Raw genomic sequence first — 19,719 nt, forward strand, 5'->3', positions numbered from 1 at the left:
TTCGTACCTTTCAATTAGTGAACAGAATTGTACTTTGTTCAATTGTATTTAATTGTAAATTTTAAAATCGTGTTGATTTCATACACCTAATTTGAATTCCAGGACTTAATTCTTTTATTTTACACAGATCTGTAAAGAATTCTTTCAAACATTCACCTCTCTTTTTGGAGAAGAGACAGAAATGTAACTTTAGGAACCAAAACTGGACTTTAACATCACTGTTGTACCTTTAGTGACTAATAATGTTGTACCTCGACCGTTCCCTTTTTTTTTTATTGTATGCATTAAATTCCTATTAATTAGAAAGCTCAACACCTTTGGAGGAGAACACTAACTGACCAGCCTGTTATGTAGGTACTAGACGCTGAATGGACCATCTTGCCCATGCAGAGAGGATCATAACTTTGCTGCGGGTTGAGCTTGTAATCTTTCCACAACAGACCAATAATTAGACAGTTGTGGATTCGTATATTTAAATAACTATGTAAATCCCCATATTAGTTACAAAAGATCTGAATATATTTCTGGAACTGTGGTCTGTCCTGATGTCTTGGTTCATGCGTTCCAGGTTTTTGCAGAAGACGGCCATGATCCCTGCCTCCTTGCCCTGCAGCAGTATCTCCCCAAATACTACGGCACCTGGTCTTCTTCTGACAGCTCCACAGGTACTGCACACTCCATTGCTGTACTTATGAGCGTGGCCCAGTTTAATCACAAATCGTCAGATCTCTAAAACTTAACTCCATATAGTGTGTAAAAAACAACAAAGACCATGTGCAACAGCTTGCTTTAAACCTTGTTGACAGCCCTCACTGTGCAAAACTGCAACATTTGACAAGATTAAAGTGTATACAGTGATTAAAAAATATATATATATATATATATATATATTTTAATCACTGTATACACTTTAATCTTGTCAAATGTTATATATATATATATATATTACACACACACACACATATAATTTTTTTTTTATAGAGAAAATCTTGTTAAAAAAGGAACAAGGGAAGGCAAAAAGAGAACACAGATTATGTGCGAACCTGCCGTTTTTACCTAATGCCTTAAAATTATATTTCAGGACAGTTACATTTGCAGTATTCCCCTGAACTTTAATGTGGTCTGTCGGAACATCTTCCAACACATTTCTGTTTGAGACTCTTGTAAAACACTGTAATGTAAGACCAGTCTGGCTGCACACTGCAGTGAATTGCTTTTAAGCCGTAGTGATGGACACAGCTGATGGGCTGTGAGACGAAATGCGTCCCAATTCTGCTCTCAACCCTCTGACTTCTTAAACACTTCAACTCTTGTGCCCCTTTTACTCATCCTTCCACATAATCAGAGTACACACTTCAAGGAAATATTTACGGCTTTGGGCAAGGGCTGGGACAGGAGTAAATACTGCAAACAGCAAATAGCATATCACCAACAGTTTCCAAAAAGAGGACTTGTTTGGGGAAAGAGAGAACGTATGGCCTTCCTAACATGCCAATTGGATTAATTATTTGGCAAGCTAGTTCACATGCTATATAAATTAGTGCTGATCAGTGCTTTGATAGATTTTCTGACATGAGATCAAATACAGTGAAACTAAACTTACCTAAGGAAATATGTTGTAATTTATTTTATAAACAATGTTTCAGCAAGCTTTCATGATCTTCACACATAGCCTCAACTTGAGCTTAAGCCTGACGAACACAAAATGGTGCGGTTTAAGTTCTTTATTAAATTTACCCTCCCACATTGACATTCGCAATAAATAAAAAAAAAAAACTCAGTAAAAATGTTTCCTCACCCCTTGCTAACTCTCCAGTCGGTTTTCATGCTTAAAACATGTCTAATTTGTTTACAAAACCCCAGTGTCTGGGTAAAAAAAAAAAACACTGTATGGTCCAGTATGCTAGGCTTTCTCTCTCAGCTCATGGCAGGAAAATAGCATTTTGGAGGTTTTTACACAATAAAGAGACCTCAAAAGGTTGAAAAGCATGAAACTAGATGTGGACATTACTCTATTCGTGCTCCATAATGGATAATATAGACTTATTTTTGCTGTGGATGGAACTGACTCCAAATTTGAGAGAGTGCTAACTACATGAAAGTAAACACAGACTGAAGTGTGAATATCTGTGGTAATCCAAACTGTGAATAAAATCTTACAGACAAGTTAAACAACAAATAACGTCATTTTTCCCCCTCAAACTTACTGTTCCACCTTAAAAGAGCCAGAAACAAACCAGAGAACACAGTTTCCCCACAGTCGTAAACATTGCCTTTAAATTATCAGATATTTAAAGGGCACCAGAACATAACTCTTAAAAAGGCACACTTAAGAAACTAGGAACTGTTGTAAAAGCTTTTATTGATGGTGGTGTTTGTCCTGGCTAACAGACCTTTACCTGAAGCTAGAGGACGTGACACGTAGGTTCAGGAAGCCCTGCATCATGGACGTGAAGATTGGCCAGCGGAGCTATGACCCGTTTGCCTCCCAGGAGAAGCGCGAGCAGCAGATCCGAAAGTATCCGCTGATGGAGGAGATAGGCTTCCTGGTGCTCGGGATGAGGGTAAGTACAAATCATACCATGTTTGTCCCAGCTGCTGAAACAGGTTGGGGGTTAACAGGGTGCACTTTTTCTTTCTTGTCTCACAGTAGCCATGCTTATAAATCCTGCTCATGGATATGTTTAAACGAAAGCAATGAAATTGCAGTTTACACTCATCACTTATGGAAAGTGTCTGCCAAAACAAGCCATTTGTCATTCCTTAATATAACTTGTATGAATTGGAAAGAAGTGTTCTTTTTTATCGGGCTCAACACTCAACAGCAGGGCAAAACACAAGACAGCAGAAAATACAGATATACAACAATACAAGTCCAGAATACACAAAGAATTATGATACAAGACAACAAGGCAGGATAAAAATTTTGTGAATGTGTTAAGAGTATGAATATAAGAATTATTATTACTAATATTATTATTTTTAACTTTATTTAAATAGTACTGTTCATCCATGGAATGCACAATACTTCCAAGTGCTTCACAATATGGGGTAACATTGTAAGCAACAAACCAGAGAAAACAAATGCAAAATGTGATTGAGTAATAAAATTAATAACTACAATAAAACAATATACGTGAAACATGGAGATGATTCATGGAGAATTTAAAGTAAAATGTAATAGATAAGAGCTACAAATTATTTATACATAATGGTTAAAACTAGATATATGAAATATATCCATTCATTCATTCATTGTCTGAAGCCACTTATCCAGTTCACAAGGTGACTGTCTGTGAGGAGTTTGGTGCGTTCTCCCAGTGTTGGCGTGGGTTTCCTCTGGGTGCTCTGGTTTCTTCCCATGGCCCAAAAACACACATTGGTTCTTATTTCACTATTACTAAGTCTGTGAAGCATCACAATGATTTGAAGCTGTAATTTTAAGGTAAAAATACAACCTAGTGCTGCTTTAAATAATTTTAAAAAATACATAAAGCACAGTTTTGCAGTGATTGATAGGCAGGCTGTGATCAGTATACTCTGCATTATGGATGTTGGAAAGCATTTAATTTAGTCCATTTTGATTTTGAGTGGGTAGCAGTTTGTTCACTAATGTGTACTGTCCTTAGGAAGGGAGCAGTTGCAGAGTCTGGTGCAAAAAATGGATGCTTCAGTACCTTTTGCCAGATGGCAGGAGAGTGAAAATCCATGAGAGGGTTGGGAGGGTTTTTCCACAATGCTGATGGAAGACTTGCAGATGCAGCGCTTGGCGCAGGAGGTGTTCACAATGTGTAGAAAAGCCCCAATGATGTTGTCAGGGTCCTGCTGCAGTGTAACAGCTGGTCAGGGTGCTCTCTGTTGTCCCTCCGAAGAAAGAGTGATGACAGAATGAAGGAGAGTTTCACATTTCATCCTCTGTAAGAAAATGAAATTGTTGCTGTTGGGCATGGTTTGGCATCTGGCATGTGTTTGCTTCATTAGGACCTACAAGGCATAGCTAGCCTACAAGTTCTTTCTCTGTTCTTGCTAGTTTCAGTCCCTTTCAGAATAAGCCGTTTAAGTGCTCTGGGACTTTTATGCAAATAGACTGTTGCTGGCCATATTTACGCAGGTGAGAGATGGCGCCAGGGTGGTTCTATGCAAATTTCTTTATTGTGACATCACAATAAGAGAGCCATCCAAAAGGCTCATAACTAACCCACAGAAAACAGATGAATGTTTGTTTTTCCCCTTTCACACTTGAAGTGTTTATAGGAGCAGTAGAGACCGAAGTGGAAATACAAAAAAGTGAGTTTTGCATATTATGTCCCATTTTTAGTAGTGTCAGAATCTGTTCTGAAACATCTTAATATATGAGCAGAGTTTCATGTAAATGTGGAAGGAATAACTAAGGCATGCTGTTTGTAAGGTGCTGACTGGTAGTTATGAGCTGTATTAGCATCATAGCTCCAGTGTAAAATTGGTGAACAAATTTAAGACACTAAAATTTGGTACATTTGTTGCAGTGACAAAACTGTTCAATTAAAGGAAATTTCATATCACACTGTGATATTTCTACCTCATATTTACAGCTTCAAAATTATTCTCATGGCTCACTGACCTGTAATAGGAAGAAACAAGCCTCTAACATTGCTACTCTGAGTTCAGCACTGCAGAAACTGCTCTAGGTAACTTTTGGAGGAGAGTAGGAAAGCATATCCCCCACCCTCCCCCTGCCCCTTGATTTCAGTACCGTTCTGTAAAAATTAAATACACTCAGCAACTGTAAGGAAAGCCTAAGAAGAAAATACCTAATCTTACCTATTGTTTGTTTAAGATATACAAGTTATCCCTCTAAAATTATTGGGGGCTTTTTAACTACCCCATAAGTCAGACATATGCTGGCAGGTATGCAGGTAAAACAATACGCAGTGCTGGACTGGGATTGGGAAACACACAGGCAAAGGCAGTTTCAGCAGCACTTTATCATTTAATTGCCTTCCAGCTAATGCATGTAACAGGTCTATTTTTGCACAACACTGTTTATCTAATCGCCCCCATGGTTTGCTCTCCAGCTGTGCTGCCATTTAGTCTAATGATGGAGTAGCTTGTAGCACTGTGTAATTTGTTTCCAACAAGAGAGTAAAAATGTGGTTAAAATGGACAGGGTATAAAGACACCTGTACACCACCTGTCTACAAAAGGAAACATATTATTTTCATTTTCCAGAAGTTAACACAGTCCCCTGGAGTCTTTAATGTACCACAAGGGTCTAACCACACAGCACCAATCTCACTCTATCTGAACAGCCCTGTTCAGATGCCTCAGCACCTGTTCTTTTAAACGAGAAGAAACCAAAGCTCAATTCAGCACGAGAGCTTGGTAGCCATTTTTCTCGATTCTCTCTAACTTTTTGGCACTTGCTGTATTTGTTTTTCTCCATATAACCTCATCTTACTACTACATCAATACTACTGTAATTCTCTCTTCATCGGCCTTCCTTCTAAGACCCTACGCTCTCTTCAGTGTGTTCAGAACTCTGCTGCTAGACTTATTCAAATAAAAAAAATCATTTTGATTCAAATAAATCAGCTCTGAACCCCTGTTCATTATCAGCTCCAGTGGCTACCCGTCTCACTCCGTATTCAGTTTAAAGTACTCCTGCTTAAAGTTAGTTTAAAGCTCTGCACGGTCTGGCGCCAGCCTACCTTTCTGAACTTTTGCACCCCTTCTGTCCTACAAGATCATTGAGGTCCTCTGAGAGCAATGTTTGTCAGTACCCAAATTCAGATTATTTACCGCTGGTGGTAGATCAAACAGTGTGATGGCACCCAATCTCTGGAATTATTTACCCCAAAGTCTTCATTTTCATGCCTTTAAATCCCAGCTAAAAACCTACCTATTCTCTTAGCATTTCTGCATTTCTTCTGTTTTTTTTCCCCTCTTCTATGTAAATCAACATTGGGTATTAGAAAGGTGCTATATAACTATAACATATTATTATTATTACTATCTTTGTATTGTCACAAGGCCAAGTGCTATGATTGGAGATTTTTTTTTAATTGATTTATCCCCCACCATATTTACTCACTTGGGCAGTCCCCCAAATAAATGCATTTGTTTTTTCATTATATCCCCCTTTTAAAAAAATAAAACAAAAAGTTTTTTGTAAAAAGTTTTCTAATTTGGTTGGTAAGTGTTTAGCATGTTAAGATACGAGGAGCCATTAAGACATTCTTTAAAAAGATGCAAAACTGAAAGAAAACGCATAAAACCTCTCTGTAATTAAGACAAAGCCGACATATTTAATCTCTTTTTTTGGCAGTTTAAAACCACGTTGCAGCAAAAATATTTATAATGTTAAAAATAAAAGTACGATAATTATTCAGCCAAAACAAAAAAGCCTTTCATAACAAGAAAGGCACTTTGATAATACGTCAGGCAAATATCACTCAGCTTCATAGTCATCAAAGACCTGTTTAATGTTAATGACAGCACTTTGCAAGTATAGTTTTTCCTCATTAAACAGAGAAATAACAGTAAAAATCAAACATTATTCAGTACACTTTAAAATGTCCCAACACGACTGAAGAGCACTGTACACTTTCTCTTAGATAATCATCATTCTCCGCAAACAAAAGCTTGGCCTTACCGGACAGATCTGTTCTGTGGAATAAGACTCTTGGCAAAAACATGTTCCCTCTTAATGTGACAGTCCGTCACAAACCCCTTAGTGGTTTTGTTTAGTTTGACTATAGCTTCCATCCAGCTTTGGGTGGATCTTGTGAACTCCAATCTAAAACAGAAACAAGTATTAATATTCATCTCATCATGTTATTGTACTGAATTGTATGGCCCCAACTGTACCTACCTAGACTTGGCCTAGAACAGTAGTTAATTTATTATTAATGGTGTATACTCAAACCAATTTCGACCTCTTTGCATTTAGGCTACATATGTTACATTCTTACTCCTGTAGTGTAGTTGTCAGAAAATGAACTGCACACTACGCACTAGAAGTAAGTGTATGGATCAAAGCCTAAATTTCTTACAGGGATTGCTCATGAGCAACAAGAAAATGCAACCAACTTCTAAGACTGAACACTGGAGGTACAGAAATTTTAAGGCAAGTCTAAATATAAATATAATAAAAAGTAGAAAAAAGTTTATATTCATTAAGTATTTGTGCAGATTGTTTATTTTTTTTTGTTTCTTCCCTGTACAAAAAAATAAATAAAATGAACAGGGAAGAAGCAAAAAAAAAAAATAAATCCGCACAAATTCTTAATGAATATAAACTTTTTTCTACTTTTTTTTGTATTTATATTTAGACTTGCCTTAAGATTTCTGTACCTCCAGTGTTCAGTCTTAGAAGTTGGTTGCATTTTCTTGTTGCTCATGAGCAATCCCAGTAACAAATTTAGGCTTTGATCCATACACTTACTTCCAGTGTTTAGTTTTGTGTTTGCTAATATGTATGTTCTTCTTCTTTTTGTCCTTATTTTTTTTAAATGGACATTTATTTTCTGAATTAAATCAAAATGATACTATTCTATACACCTTTTTATTCAAATTAATTAATATATTCATCCCTAATAAGAGCTCTTTCTGGTCTTTTTGTTTTAGGAAATATACACGAACAGATAAGACGATGAACGATGGGGATTAGACTGTTTTGTGTGTACATCTATAAACATGGCTAGAACAGTGCGTTTGGTGGATCTCATTATCATGCAGTGTGAGATTCAGCTGTAGAAACGTGCTGAATGTTATTCGGGACTGTGTGTGAGAGACGGAGAAGGACCCTGGATGCCTGTGTTATCAGTCAGACAGGATGAGCTTATCAGTCAGTGAAGCCTGAGAGACTTCTCTCATTAACTCGTCAGCATTACTCACCTCCCCAGGGTCTTCCTTCATTACTCAGGGCTCCGCCTTGAACCCGTATCTCCAGCCCATCATGAAGTTTACACAACAGCCCTCACAATTTTGCAGAACCTTTCTGAGTACTCCCTGATCGGCCACAAGTTTGCAATCACTGACAGGTGAAGGGAATAACAGTGATGATAAATCCTGTCTGACGTGTTGTGGTGGTAATATTTTTATTTACACTTGCTACAAGGGCTTGGCAAATGGCAGATTACCCTCTGTCATTCTCTAACCATGACAGATTGGTTGTGTCCTGGCAACATCACAGATATCACACCACTTCTGAAGAGAAAAAGCATTCTATTGGCGAAATGTGGATTGGGAACCAGATGTTTTTTTTTATTGCATTGTGTGGAAATTTGGATGGGGTGAGACAGCAGTGTGTACGAGTACATTTCCATGTTTTCCCAGAGGTCTAGATCTCTGGCACACAGCATGGAAAAAGGGACAATTCAGCTGTAAAGACTCATCTCCGTAATCACAGCGCAAAACGAGCGAGCCATTACTGATAATTACGTGGCTGATCTGGGCGATAGAGACTGGAATTTATGCCCCCTAGACAGAGATTTTACACAACATCAATATAAAATTGCCTCTCTTGGTCCTAATTCTTGAACTACAATTCAGTTGTCTCTCCTCACTCTCCTTACATTAATTTCATCTGCTGTAAATAGGATTTTGGCTTTTGCATCCACCAGAGGGAGAAGAAGGATGAAAAACACAGTCTGCTGTCATTTATTGTCTGTTACCTCCTAGGTGTACAATGTGGGCACAGACAGCTTTGACTCCTATGATCAGCACTATGGAAGAGGCCTAGTGAAGGAAACCATCAAAGACGGTAAGAAAAAAATGAAGATGTAAACAAATGTAAAACGGACCCTGCAGTCTACACTACTGTACAAAATTTGGGAATCATGGTTTTCAGTAAAATCTGAAACAAATTTGGCTACAGGTTAATGGAAAATGTAAGTTTTAGCTGTGTCCTGTGTGATAAAATACATAACTGAGATGTGTAGTAATCACAATAAATTAAAAAGCCAGAATACCTCATATTTAAAAAGCTGTCAACTCAGCCAAAAGATATAGATGGAGAAGAACAAATTACAGATATCTGAATCATAAAATAAATTTGCATTGAACAGATGCCTTGATTAAACTGCCATATTAAAAAAAATTTTTAACTAAGTTTCAGTTGTCTTCAGGAGACACGTACATGACAAAAATTGGATTCCGACACTAGCCAACGATTCCTAAATCAATGCACTTTTTATTATTTCATAAATGATAGGTAATCCCCCCCCCCCCCCCCCAAAAAAAATGGGGAGAACACACCTCACTGACACTCACCCAGAGCGGGACTTGAACCCACAACCTCCAGGTCCCTGCAATTGTTTGACTGTGACACTACCTGCAGCGCCACTGTGCTGTCCGTTCTGGAACATTTAAAACATAAATTTACTGTAGAATTATTGTTGAATACAATCATAAAAAACAAGTAGCGTCGCAGCCACACACCTACAGGGACCTTTGGTCCAGGGTTTAGTGTGGGTTCTGTATATAGGACCTATATAACACACCAAACTCCTCCTAGGCAGTGACTACACACTGGACACCAGGTCCCTGTAGGTGTGTGACTGTGACGCAACTTCCTTTTTATAAAATATTAAGCAGACTTTCAAACTCCATACACTTCTGCGTTCCAAGTATGCCTTAGTAATTCATTAATGTTGCTAGGACATGGCAGTCATAATGATTTTTTGGAGTTGTCTTTCAAATTCACACTCTGTGGTGCTCTGCTGATGCTTTAGAGCAGCACTGCTTCATTGGCCTAAAATAATTGCATTCACTTCGGCTGACTCTAAGGATAAAGAGTTTTCTAAATCATGGCCATCTGGCAGAACTGGTCTTTCCTTTGCTGCTACTTTCTAATCTTTGTTGGAAACTCAAACAGTGATACGTTTTTTTTGTTGTTTTTTTCTGTTCCATACAGGATTATCCAAGTTCTTCTTCAATGGAAATGTCCTTCGAAAAGACGCCATCACTGCCAGCATTGCCAAGGTCCAGAAGATCCTCAGATGGTTTGAGGACCAGATGCAGTTAAACTTTTACGCAAGCTCGTTGCTCTTTGTGTACGATGGTGTTCCCTCCCCCAGCTCCCATAAGCTGGGTTTGGAGGAGAAGACCACTCCCCGGACCCTCCAGAAGACAGAGGGAGTGCTTGAGTACAACAACAACATCGATCAGACACTCTCTACCATGTACTCCCTGCACAAGAAAGGCTGCAACAGGAGCCACCACCAGGCTAAGCAAGACAACAACAAGTGGCAGCCCAATGGGAATCGCAGCTCAATTCAGCTGGATGCCAGAGGTCAGGACAAGCCAGGAGAAGATGACCGGCCAGCAGCGGACGTGGAGGTGAGGATGATAGACTTTGCCCACGTTTTCCCCAGTGAGACCCAGGACCACGGCTACATCTATGGCCTGAGGAGCCTGCTGAAGGTGCTCCATGAGGTCCTAGATGACTAAAGGTGTTTTTTTTTTTATTTTGTTTTTTTTATTATTATTAAAAACACTTTCATCCATAGAGACACTCATCTCATCCTAGAGCAGTGGTTTTCAACTGTGGTCACTTAAGCCTAGTGCCTTGCACAGTATCATGTATTCTCTGTGTTCCAGGGCAGAGGTTTTCAAGTCAGTTCTCAAGGTTCATCAGTGGTTCCACATTTTCTTACTTCATCCTAACTCTCATCATTTGGGATAGAGTAAGAATGTGGCCCATTTTTGCTTTGGGAATGACTTATAATTACGTACAATTGTTTTAGATGACTGTGTAAATCTGAATGGTCCCTTTTGAACGTGTTAATATCCTTCAAGCTTCACATGAAGCAGGGATGTGGGAAGGCGTTTTACGTAGGGGGTGCTGACTTTTTTAATCCTTTAAGCCTTAAATAAAACATTTTGTACTTGATCAATGACTAGATGATTTAGAATTTGAAAATGTAAAAACAACTAAACAAAATTAATTTTGAACCAACAAACATTTATAGAAAGACATTTAGAGCCACTTTTTAAATAAATCCAATCCAATTTTATTTATATAGCACTTTAACACTTTCACAAAAGACCAAAGTGCTGTACAAAAATAAAATACAAAACAATACAGCAATACATTACAGGGTAAAAACAAATGCAATCAAAAGACTAGGTGACGAAAGCTAAGGAGAAGAAATAAGTTTTAAGAAGTGCTTTAAAAATAGACAGTGTGGGTGTCTGTCTAATGTACAGGGGCTATTCCATAATTTAGGGGCCGCTACAGCAAAAGCACGGTCCCCCCTACTCTTATAGTTGGTTTTAGGCACCTTCAGGAGCAGCTGATCAGCTGATCTGAGTGAGCAGGTAGGCTTGTAGGGATGTAACGGCTCCAAAAGATAAGATGGGGCAAGACCATTTAGGGATTTAAAAGTAAGTATTAAAATTTTAAAATGGACCCTAAAGTATATGGGCAGCCAGTGAAGTGAAGCTAAAATGGGGGATATGTGCTCATGCTTACGTGTGTCTGTTAAGAGCAATGCTACTGCATTTTGTACAGACTATAACCGGGCAAGAGAGGACCCACTGACCCCCATGTACAGTCAGTTACAGTAATCCAGCCAAGTGGTAACAAAGGCATGGATTATGATCTCAAGTTGTTGTCTCGAGAAAACTGGCTTTACTTTGGCCAGCTGCCTCAGATGAAAGAAGTTAATTTTCACTCCCAGATTTGTGATAACGGGCTTGGTGTACTGAGTCAAAGAACCCAGATCTACAGGTAGGGTCCTAATGGTGCCACCAAAGACCATCACTTCTGTCTTATTTTCATTTAGCTTAAAAAGGTTACCCACCAGCCAAGCTTTTATGTCCTCAAGGCACTTTAACAGAGGTCCAACTGAATACTTATCTTTTTTCTTTAGTGGCACATAGATTTGGCTATCATCTTCATAGCAGTGAAAAGCAATGCCATGTTTTCTAAGTATGGAGCCCAGAGGGAGTAGGTAAAGGGAAAATAGGAATGGTCCCAGAATTAAGCCCTGTGGTACCCCACACAGAAACGGAGCAGAGGATGACTCAGAGTAATCAATTCTGATCTGAAATGTTCTATCAGTCAGGTATGACCTGAACCATTTCAGGGCTATGCCCCCAATACCCACCCAGTGTTCCAAGCGGGAAAACAGAATTTCATGGTCCACTGTATCAAAAGCAGCAGTCAAATCAAGAAGTAAGAGCACAACACAATCCCCAGAGTCAAGAGATAAAAAGATATCATTAAAAACTTAAGAGAGCTGATTCAGTGCTATGCAAAGATTTAAATCCTGATTGAAAAACCTCAAGAATACTTTACTCCTCCAGAAAAAGCATTAGTTGACTGTAAACAATTTTTTTGAGGATTTTTGACTTAAAAGGCAATTTAGAAATGGGCCTAAAATTTGCAAGTATTGTAGTATCTAGACCAGGGTTTTTGATCAGAGGTTGCACTATTGCATGTTTTAGATTTTGTGGGACTTTACCTGTAAGCAGACTACTGTTTATGATTTTGAGAACTGAAAGTCCTATGATGGAAAAAACCTCTTTAAAATGTCGAGGAGGGACAGCATCATTTGGAGAGCCTGAGGGCTTTAACTGATCCACAATCTTTATAATGCAAGACAGAGACACAGGCTCAAACGAATCAAAGACGGCAGAACAAGAAGCAGAGACTGAGGGAAAATTTATGGGAGCAGTAATTTGTGCCCTAATAACAGTGACGTTATCAATAAAAAAAAAACGTAAAAACTATTCACAGACAGCAGGAGAGCTTTCCATACAGGTGGTCTGCGAGACATTAAGAACCCTGTTAATAGTCTGAAACAAAACATGAGGCTTGTGAACGTTTGCCAAAATAATGTCAGAAAAATGTTTCCTTTTTGCATCTTTCACAGTTTTCTGATAGAGTCGCCAACATTCCCTTAGCGATTGAAAAGACACTTGCAGTTTGTCCTTCTTCCACTTCCTCTCAGCTCTACGACAATCCCTTCGAGCGGCCCGATTCATTTAGCCAGGGCTCAGATTTTGCTTTAGGTTTCCTGGTTTTTAATGGAGCCACGGAATCCATAACAACCTGACAAGTAGAGTGGAAACAAGAGCTAAGCTCCTCCGAACTGTTTGACTTAGGCTCTTGAAGAACACATTTTTTCTGATAAAATCTGATAGAATCTGATAAAATACAAGACTTCAAGAATAACATCATAATATATTGAGATTAATGTATAGTTATAGTTTCTAAACTACCACACTCCAGATTTCTACAGTAAAAACAGAGGCCCATTATTCCCTGTGAATCAGAAGTCGTGTTTTTAAAGGTGATATTCACGATTGTAATCAGAAAACACTTTATACGTTTTCCTTTTTCTGGAAAAAACAGTTGTTGTATGTCTAGTGACTTTATTCTTGAATTATTGTATTTTATTTTTAACAGCCAGCCATAAACACCTTCATATTTGCCCAAAACATTATTTTGAATTTTATTACCATTATTGTTATTTTTTTTAGCAGATGAATTTCTAAGAACCCTGAAAAGCAATGGGTGCTTCAGCCCCCACTTCCTGCATCCCTCACATGAAGTTTTACATTGTTACTTTCAACAATAGCTAATTCTGTTTAGTGGTTTATAAAGGTGTCAGCAGATCACAGAAATTAATTTAGTTTATTACTTTAGCCACAAGCCTTGTTGCTTTAGCAACAACGGTTATTTTTGCAACTTCTGCTGAAGTGTTGTCAGTTATAATTAAAGAAGTGTTAAAAATCTTATGCACCCTCTCACTACACATTCAAGTTTGCACCATCCTTCAAGGAAGCCTTACATGTACTTTTAGAGAAGGCCTGAGCCGAATGTGGAGTGTTTTGTGGAAAGAATACTTGAAATTGTGCAAGCTTTGAAAACCACTGCCCTAGAAGAATGCACTGAGGTTCTTAAATGGAGGAGAAGATGTAGCTATTTTAACAACTTCTCTTCCAAACCCTCTTTTCTGCACTACCTGATCTATCATAACCTTTGTCTGATATACATATTTTTAAAAGCCACATACAGTTTCTGTATTTTACTCAGGTAAACTGGTTCCATACTCCTGTATTTATCCTGGCAAACGGAGAAATGTATCTATGACACCTTAGACATCGTCTTAACACTCATTCCGTTTTTGCTTCAGTGTGTGACTACATCTAATAGGCTTGTATTTCCAGAGTTGTGACTCAAGGTAATGGGCTCTTTTCACACGTCCATATTTGACTAAAGTCAGTATAGTAGAGAATATATTACAGCAGCAGTAGTGGAAGAAAAAGAAAAATCAGAGGATTAATTTCATGTTTTATTCTAGGTATTTATTAAATCTTTTTTTGTTCTATGAGAGGATTTGGCACGCTAAGGTCTACAAACTTTATGTAGTTTTATAATCTCATGAAAAGATACCTAACAAATTCAGCTCAAGAACTCAAAATTGCACACATTTGTCAGTATTTTATAGATGTGGCATTGAAGTGAGTGTTACGTTTATGAACACAGACTGATGTAGAAATATAAAATCAGTATATTCAATATAGAAATAAGTTTGTCTTCCACATCAGAGACGTTTATAAAAGGGCTTTGTCTACATTCTCATTCATGAACATGGCCATTGCTGTAATATTTTGTCTACTATTGGTGCTTTTTCATTTCACGGTTACCTGCTTGACTCTGCTCGGCACGACTCGGTGTGGTTTCCAGCTCTGGTCGCTTTTCCATTAGCACAGCTGCTCCGCGAAAACATAGCTGGTGACGTCGCAAATCTAAGGAACCTCTTCAAAATACCATGACTTGCAGTTGTGAGTCGGATGCAAACAGATGTGATCGCTGCTGTAAATTAGAGATTCTACAGAAGGTTAGTTTGTGCTGGATGTCTGCATTTCATTGTGATTGACAAGTCTCTCTGACCAATCAGCACTTTGAAAGGTTTACACGTCACTTTTAGTTACTTCTCTACTGGCTTGGAACCGCACGCGAGCAAGTAGGAAAAAATCCGATTTCAGTTCCAGGTTCCACATTTTTCTAATAGAAAAGCAAAAAAGCAGAGCCAAGCTAAATGAAAAGTGTCACTTGACTACATTCATGGTGTTGAATATGAAACTGTGGAAAGGCTTGTTGTTCTTTATTTTTCTCATAGGTGTAGCGTTGTTTTACATGACTTTGTTTGATAAGAATATATCATATTTTGGTCGATATTTCTTTGACATTCGCTGCCAAAATTAACCCTGATTGTCAGTGGTGTTTGGTGATTTTTAAACTCGTAGTTTATGTTGAATGAACAAAACCCTACTGAAATTCCTCCTCTGTGTAAATACTAATTATGCTTTGTGCTTAAGATGCAATATACAGGCGTGCTGACAATGATGAGGGAATATGGGAGTTGAAATATACTGAGTGTTAAAAACCGTTAACTCTATTGATGATGTGTCTCTCTTGCCATGATTGATTGATTGCAAAACCTGTCAGAATGTACTGCAGCTGAGTGTCCGGTGCACGCTTTAGTTCCTACACATTATTATTATTATTTTTTTTTAATGTTGTGTCTTTGTCTCTCCTTAAGTGAAAATTAATTGGAAATTATTAAGCATTATTATGAGAGCAGTAGTAGCCTGAAGCCACTATTAAGAGCTTAATAATAAACAAACAAAAAAGAGCCATAAGCTCATTAAGAAAATAAGCACTCAAACTATCTAACTTCGTATCTCAAAAACAAGATTTTACAACTGTTGTTTATGTTGCTTTGTTTCTCTGTCATTGGATGCATATATGTGTTCATTAATGGCAAATATTAATTGTTGGCTCATCTGTAACTGTTGTCTATTTTTTGTACTTGCATATTGTTTATTAGCAGCCTATATATTTGAATTGGAATTATATTGGCAAGAATTTTTTCTTTTACATCTTTTTTGTTTTCTTTTTTTTTTCTTCTTTTAAATTTAGGGCATTGCAAGTTTTATCTCATTATTTATCTGTGTTCATTACTGTGAAAAAAATCAAAGGTTTGGTTTATTTAATTTTCAGAAAGTGTAGAAAATTACTAGAAGAAAAAAAAGATTAGGAACACCTACCTTGTCTCTACACTCAGTGTCCATTTTATCAGCTCTACTGCCCACACATGAGCACACTGTAGTATACAATTAGACTGTAGTCCACCTGTTTCTCTGCATACATTCTTATCCCCATTTCACCCTGCTCCCCACCAGAGGACCACCACAGAGCAGGTATGATTTGGTTGGTGAACCATTCTCAGTCCAGCAGTGACACTGATGTGGTGTTAGTGTGTGTTGTGCTAGTATGAGTGGATCAGACACAGCAGTGCTGCTGGAGTTTTTAAAGCCCTCAGTAGCTGTTCCTAATCATTCTTTTTCTTCTAGTAATGTTTGTAAATCCTTTTTTTTATATATCCTGTGTCCTCCTATGTCTAATCTTCTTAGAATTGTCACTGTACACTGTTGACATACTTAATCAGTGGAACTCATCTCATTGCTGTTTAGTTATTCCTGGGGCTGTCATTATTTTACAATTAACACTGACTCTTCTCAAATTTAGCTTCTTAAAATTATTTTCTCTTGCTGGTTTATTACAAGTTAGAACATGTTTTGTCTGGACTGTTATTGTTCAGTGAATTTTTATTTTTTATTTTTTTTGCATTTAATATATTAAATAATTATCTGGCTCAGTAACTATTACTAACAACTGATTGTGACAGCCCTAGTTATCACCTTTTAATCTCAGTTTATTCAATGAATCAGAATTATTTCTTAAGTTTTTTTGTCGCAGTGCATGTGTGTAGTATGTCTCCTGATGCTTTAAGACTGCCGCTGGCTGTGAAACTGTACAAATTTGTTTTTTGAAACATTCCCATACATTTCAGCTATTTGAAGCTCTATGTTTGTCCCCAAAGAAGAAAGAAGGAAAGAAAGGGAATTGCATGGCTTTGGGCAAAGTCAAAACTACCTATATATGTGATTCCCAGACGCTCAGGAACATGTTCACTTCAAAGCATAGACTTATGGAAGATAGTCTTGCATAAAGAGGTTGACCTGAATTGTGGCTATCTACAGTGGTGTTCCTTCTGTAGTATGGTCTTTTTAAAGGAGCAATCAGTCATTTTTAACCACAATTAGGATAGCAAACATTTATGAAAATGTCTGTTAAGTGCAATTCTCATGAGATTAAGAATCTAACTGCTCTGTAGTTCCTGAATTAACCACTTTATGCTCAGAGTGGCAGAGATGCCATATCTGTGAGGGATATATATATAATTATTTAATTTCAGCTTTTGTTTCACCTCAGAGGCTGGTTTTAAATGATTAGGAAAGCCAGGAAGCTGGTATGAAAATCTTGGAGAGTGTTTTTACTCTCAATATTTACGTTTTCCAGCTCTGGACTCTATGAAGACACTAATTTTAATTTAGATTTAGTACAGACACTAGTTGTCAGTGTTTTCTAGCTTGTTCCTAACAAAGATAAAAATTGGAGAAAATGGCTGATTGCTCTAATAACTAAAGCATTTCTCTTGCATTCCATGTATATTTGAACTGGATGTAAATGTAGGTTTGTCATGCCATCACAATCTTAATTATTATTATTGTTATTTTAAATTTGTGCACTGAGGAAAGTGGAAATACTGTACGATGTAAGAAAAATACATCAACCCTTCTGCTGTGAACTAATGCATTCTTCTAGACTTTTATTTTGGATTTGTGATAGGATGTGTTTCTAATTGCACCTGCCTGAACATTGAGATGGTGCTCAAGGCACTTTAATGATTCGCTAGACTGGATATTTGCCCAAGGAACAGGATCATTGGAAAGGTTAAGGGCATCTCACACAAATAGTTTTCCAGATGGATCCTCACTGGAGCAAGTGGTTTTGATCTCATTTGTTTTCTGTGATGAGGGATTTTTGAGGGTAAATATGATGAAACATGATCCTCTGATTTCTGATTCCTGGAATATGCAGTCCTTTGTATTGTTCCCCAATTACTGTAACGGATTAACTTTGACCCTTGAAGCCATGACGTGGCAGCACTGGAGAATCTGTATGCATAGGTGATTTAAACGCCGCCCACTAATGCATTCTTATGTAGCAACTGCTGCTAGGTAGGAATTTACAAACCGTAGAAATCTCACTCAGGCTAAAAAATTATAACGATGGATACACGATGATTTTGGCATCAGTATCAACAGAGATTCACACAAAAGAGTTCAGAATCAGACAAATATTTAGCTCATAATTCAAAAGCGATAGTGTTGTATTTTTGTACACCTTTAATTGAATACTGTGAAATAGCTGTGTTTAGTCAAATGTTACACCAATCCAGATCTAGTCCAAATTTCTACGTTTCACTTGAGATTTCCTAACAAGAGCCAGTGACTATTTGTCCAAGCACTATGAACAGTTGCTATGATAAAACACATTTGTGGGTGGAACCTGGATCATCCAGACTGAGTTTAGACTGTGGAAGAACCACTCCATTTTTGGTCGTTACTGGAGTGATCAGTGTACAGTCTTCTGAGTGGAAGGCACTGTCTTCTAACCCTGTCCTAATCAACTGATCTAATTACAGCTTTTGTAAAATAAATGTATAGCAACATATAATAACACAATATTGGGTGTATATTTGGCAAATTTATGATTATTAATAAAATCTACTGTTCATAAAAACTTACCAGATTCTCTTGTACATTTTCTTAAGTTCATTTTTAAATCATAATATTCATATGGTGGAGGGGTGGGTTTGGTATTTGGCTAGGAACCTTAAAATGGACGTTCACGATTTAGAATATTCTGAGGAACTCTCCTCACCGGTTCTCCAGTCTGTTTGTGTGCTGGAAGCAGGGCTAAAGTGTTAATGAAGCCCCAGTGTCTGTAGATGGCTAAAATAACAAAGGTCCGGAATGCTAGGCTTTCTCACAGCAAAGAAAATGCATCTGGACTTAATTAGACAACAGAGAGAACTCCAAACATTGACAAGCATGAAAAAGAGATGAGGATATTGGTCTATTTCTGTCCTAAGGTTGGGTAATATTTACGTATTTTTGCCATTTCGGATTACTTAAAGTGGAAATGTCTCCAAATTCAGGAGATGGTAAACTGCATGAAAATAAACGCAGACTGGAAGTGCTAATACAAATATAAACTTGAGTTACAAATGAGTTTCTGTGGTAATTCAAACTGAATAAACTCTTACAGACAAGTTAAACTTCAGCCACATACAAACAACAGTCATTTTTTTTCTTAAAAGATGCAGCGTTTCACTATCATCTTAGACATCCTCTTTAAGATTGGTGTCATCTTGCACTTATTCCTTACCACATTGAATGGCTCTTGCTGTGAGGTAAAGAAAAGCATCTGCTGTGATCTAATCGGAACAAAACACGATTAAGTCTGCTCATGCCCAATTGTCTAAGCCACTACATTCATCTGCATGAAATTCAACTTTGAACTTTAACCCCTCATTTAAATGAAGTGGATATAGTGGAAGTGGGCATATACCCTGACCCAGACACAAAATGAACTGTGCCTCCAATCACCACAGCACAGATGTCCTATGTCAGGGTCAAGCTGCCAGGTGTAACCTAGTGGTCACTGTTAAAAATGGCACTGTCTAGGCCTAACTCAGCTGATGGCTTATCCTCAGGACACACGGCGATGACATGACCCTTCAACAACACCACCATTCGTCATATGTGGTGGGATCACTTGACAAGATCATGAGACAGAAGGTCTCCAAA

At 37.8% G+C, this 19,719-nt stretch overlaps 1 protein-coding gene across 1 annotated transcript in view; it reads left to right on the top strand.

Annotated features, from left to right (window-relative positions):
* Window positions 1-18,644, top strand: part of ipmkb (inositol polyphosphate multikinase b) — a 28,204-nt gene extending 9,560 nt beyond the window's left edge. The window contains exons 3-6 of the mRNA XM_066663868.1: window positions 569-665; window positions 2,392-2,564; window positions 8,662-8,743; window positions 9,896-18,644. Coding sequence (XP_066519965.1) covers window positions 569-665; window positions 2,392-2,564; window positions 8,662-8,743; window positions 9,896-10,431 — 888 coding nt within the window. The 3' untranslated portion in view covers window positions 10,432-18,644. The remainder of the gene's footprint in view (window positions 1-568; window positions 666-2,391; window positions 2,565-8,661; window positions 8,744-9,895) is intronic.
* Window positions 18,645-19,719: the final 1,075 nt, after the last annotated feature.

The sequence above is a fragment of the Hoplias malabaricus genome, chromosome 3 (assembly GCF_029633855.1).
Source record: "Hoplias malabaricus isolate fHopMal1 chromosome 3, fHopMal1.hap1, whole genome shotgun sequence".
Lineage (NCBI taxonomy): Eukaryota > Metazoa > Chordata > Actinopteri > Characiformes > Erythrinidae > Hoplias > Hoplias malabaricus.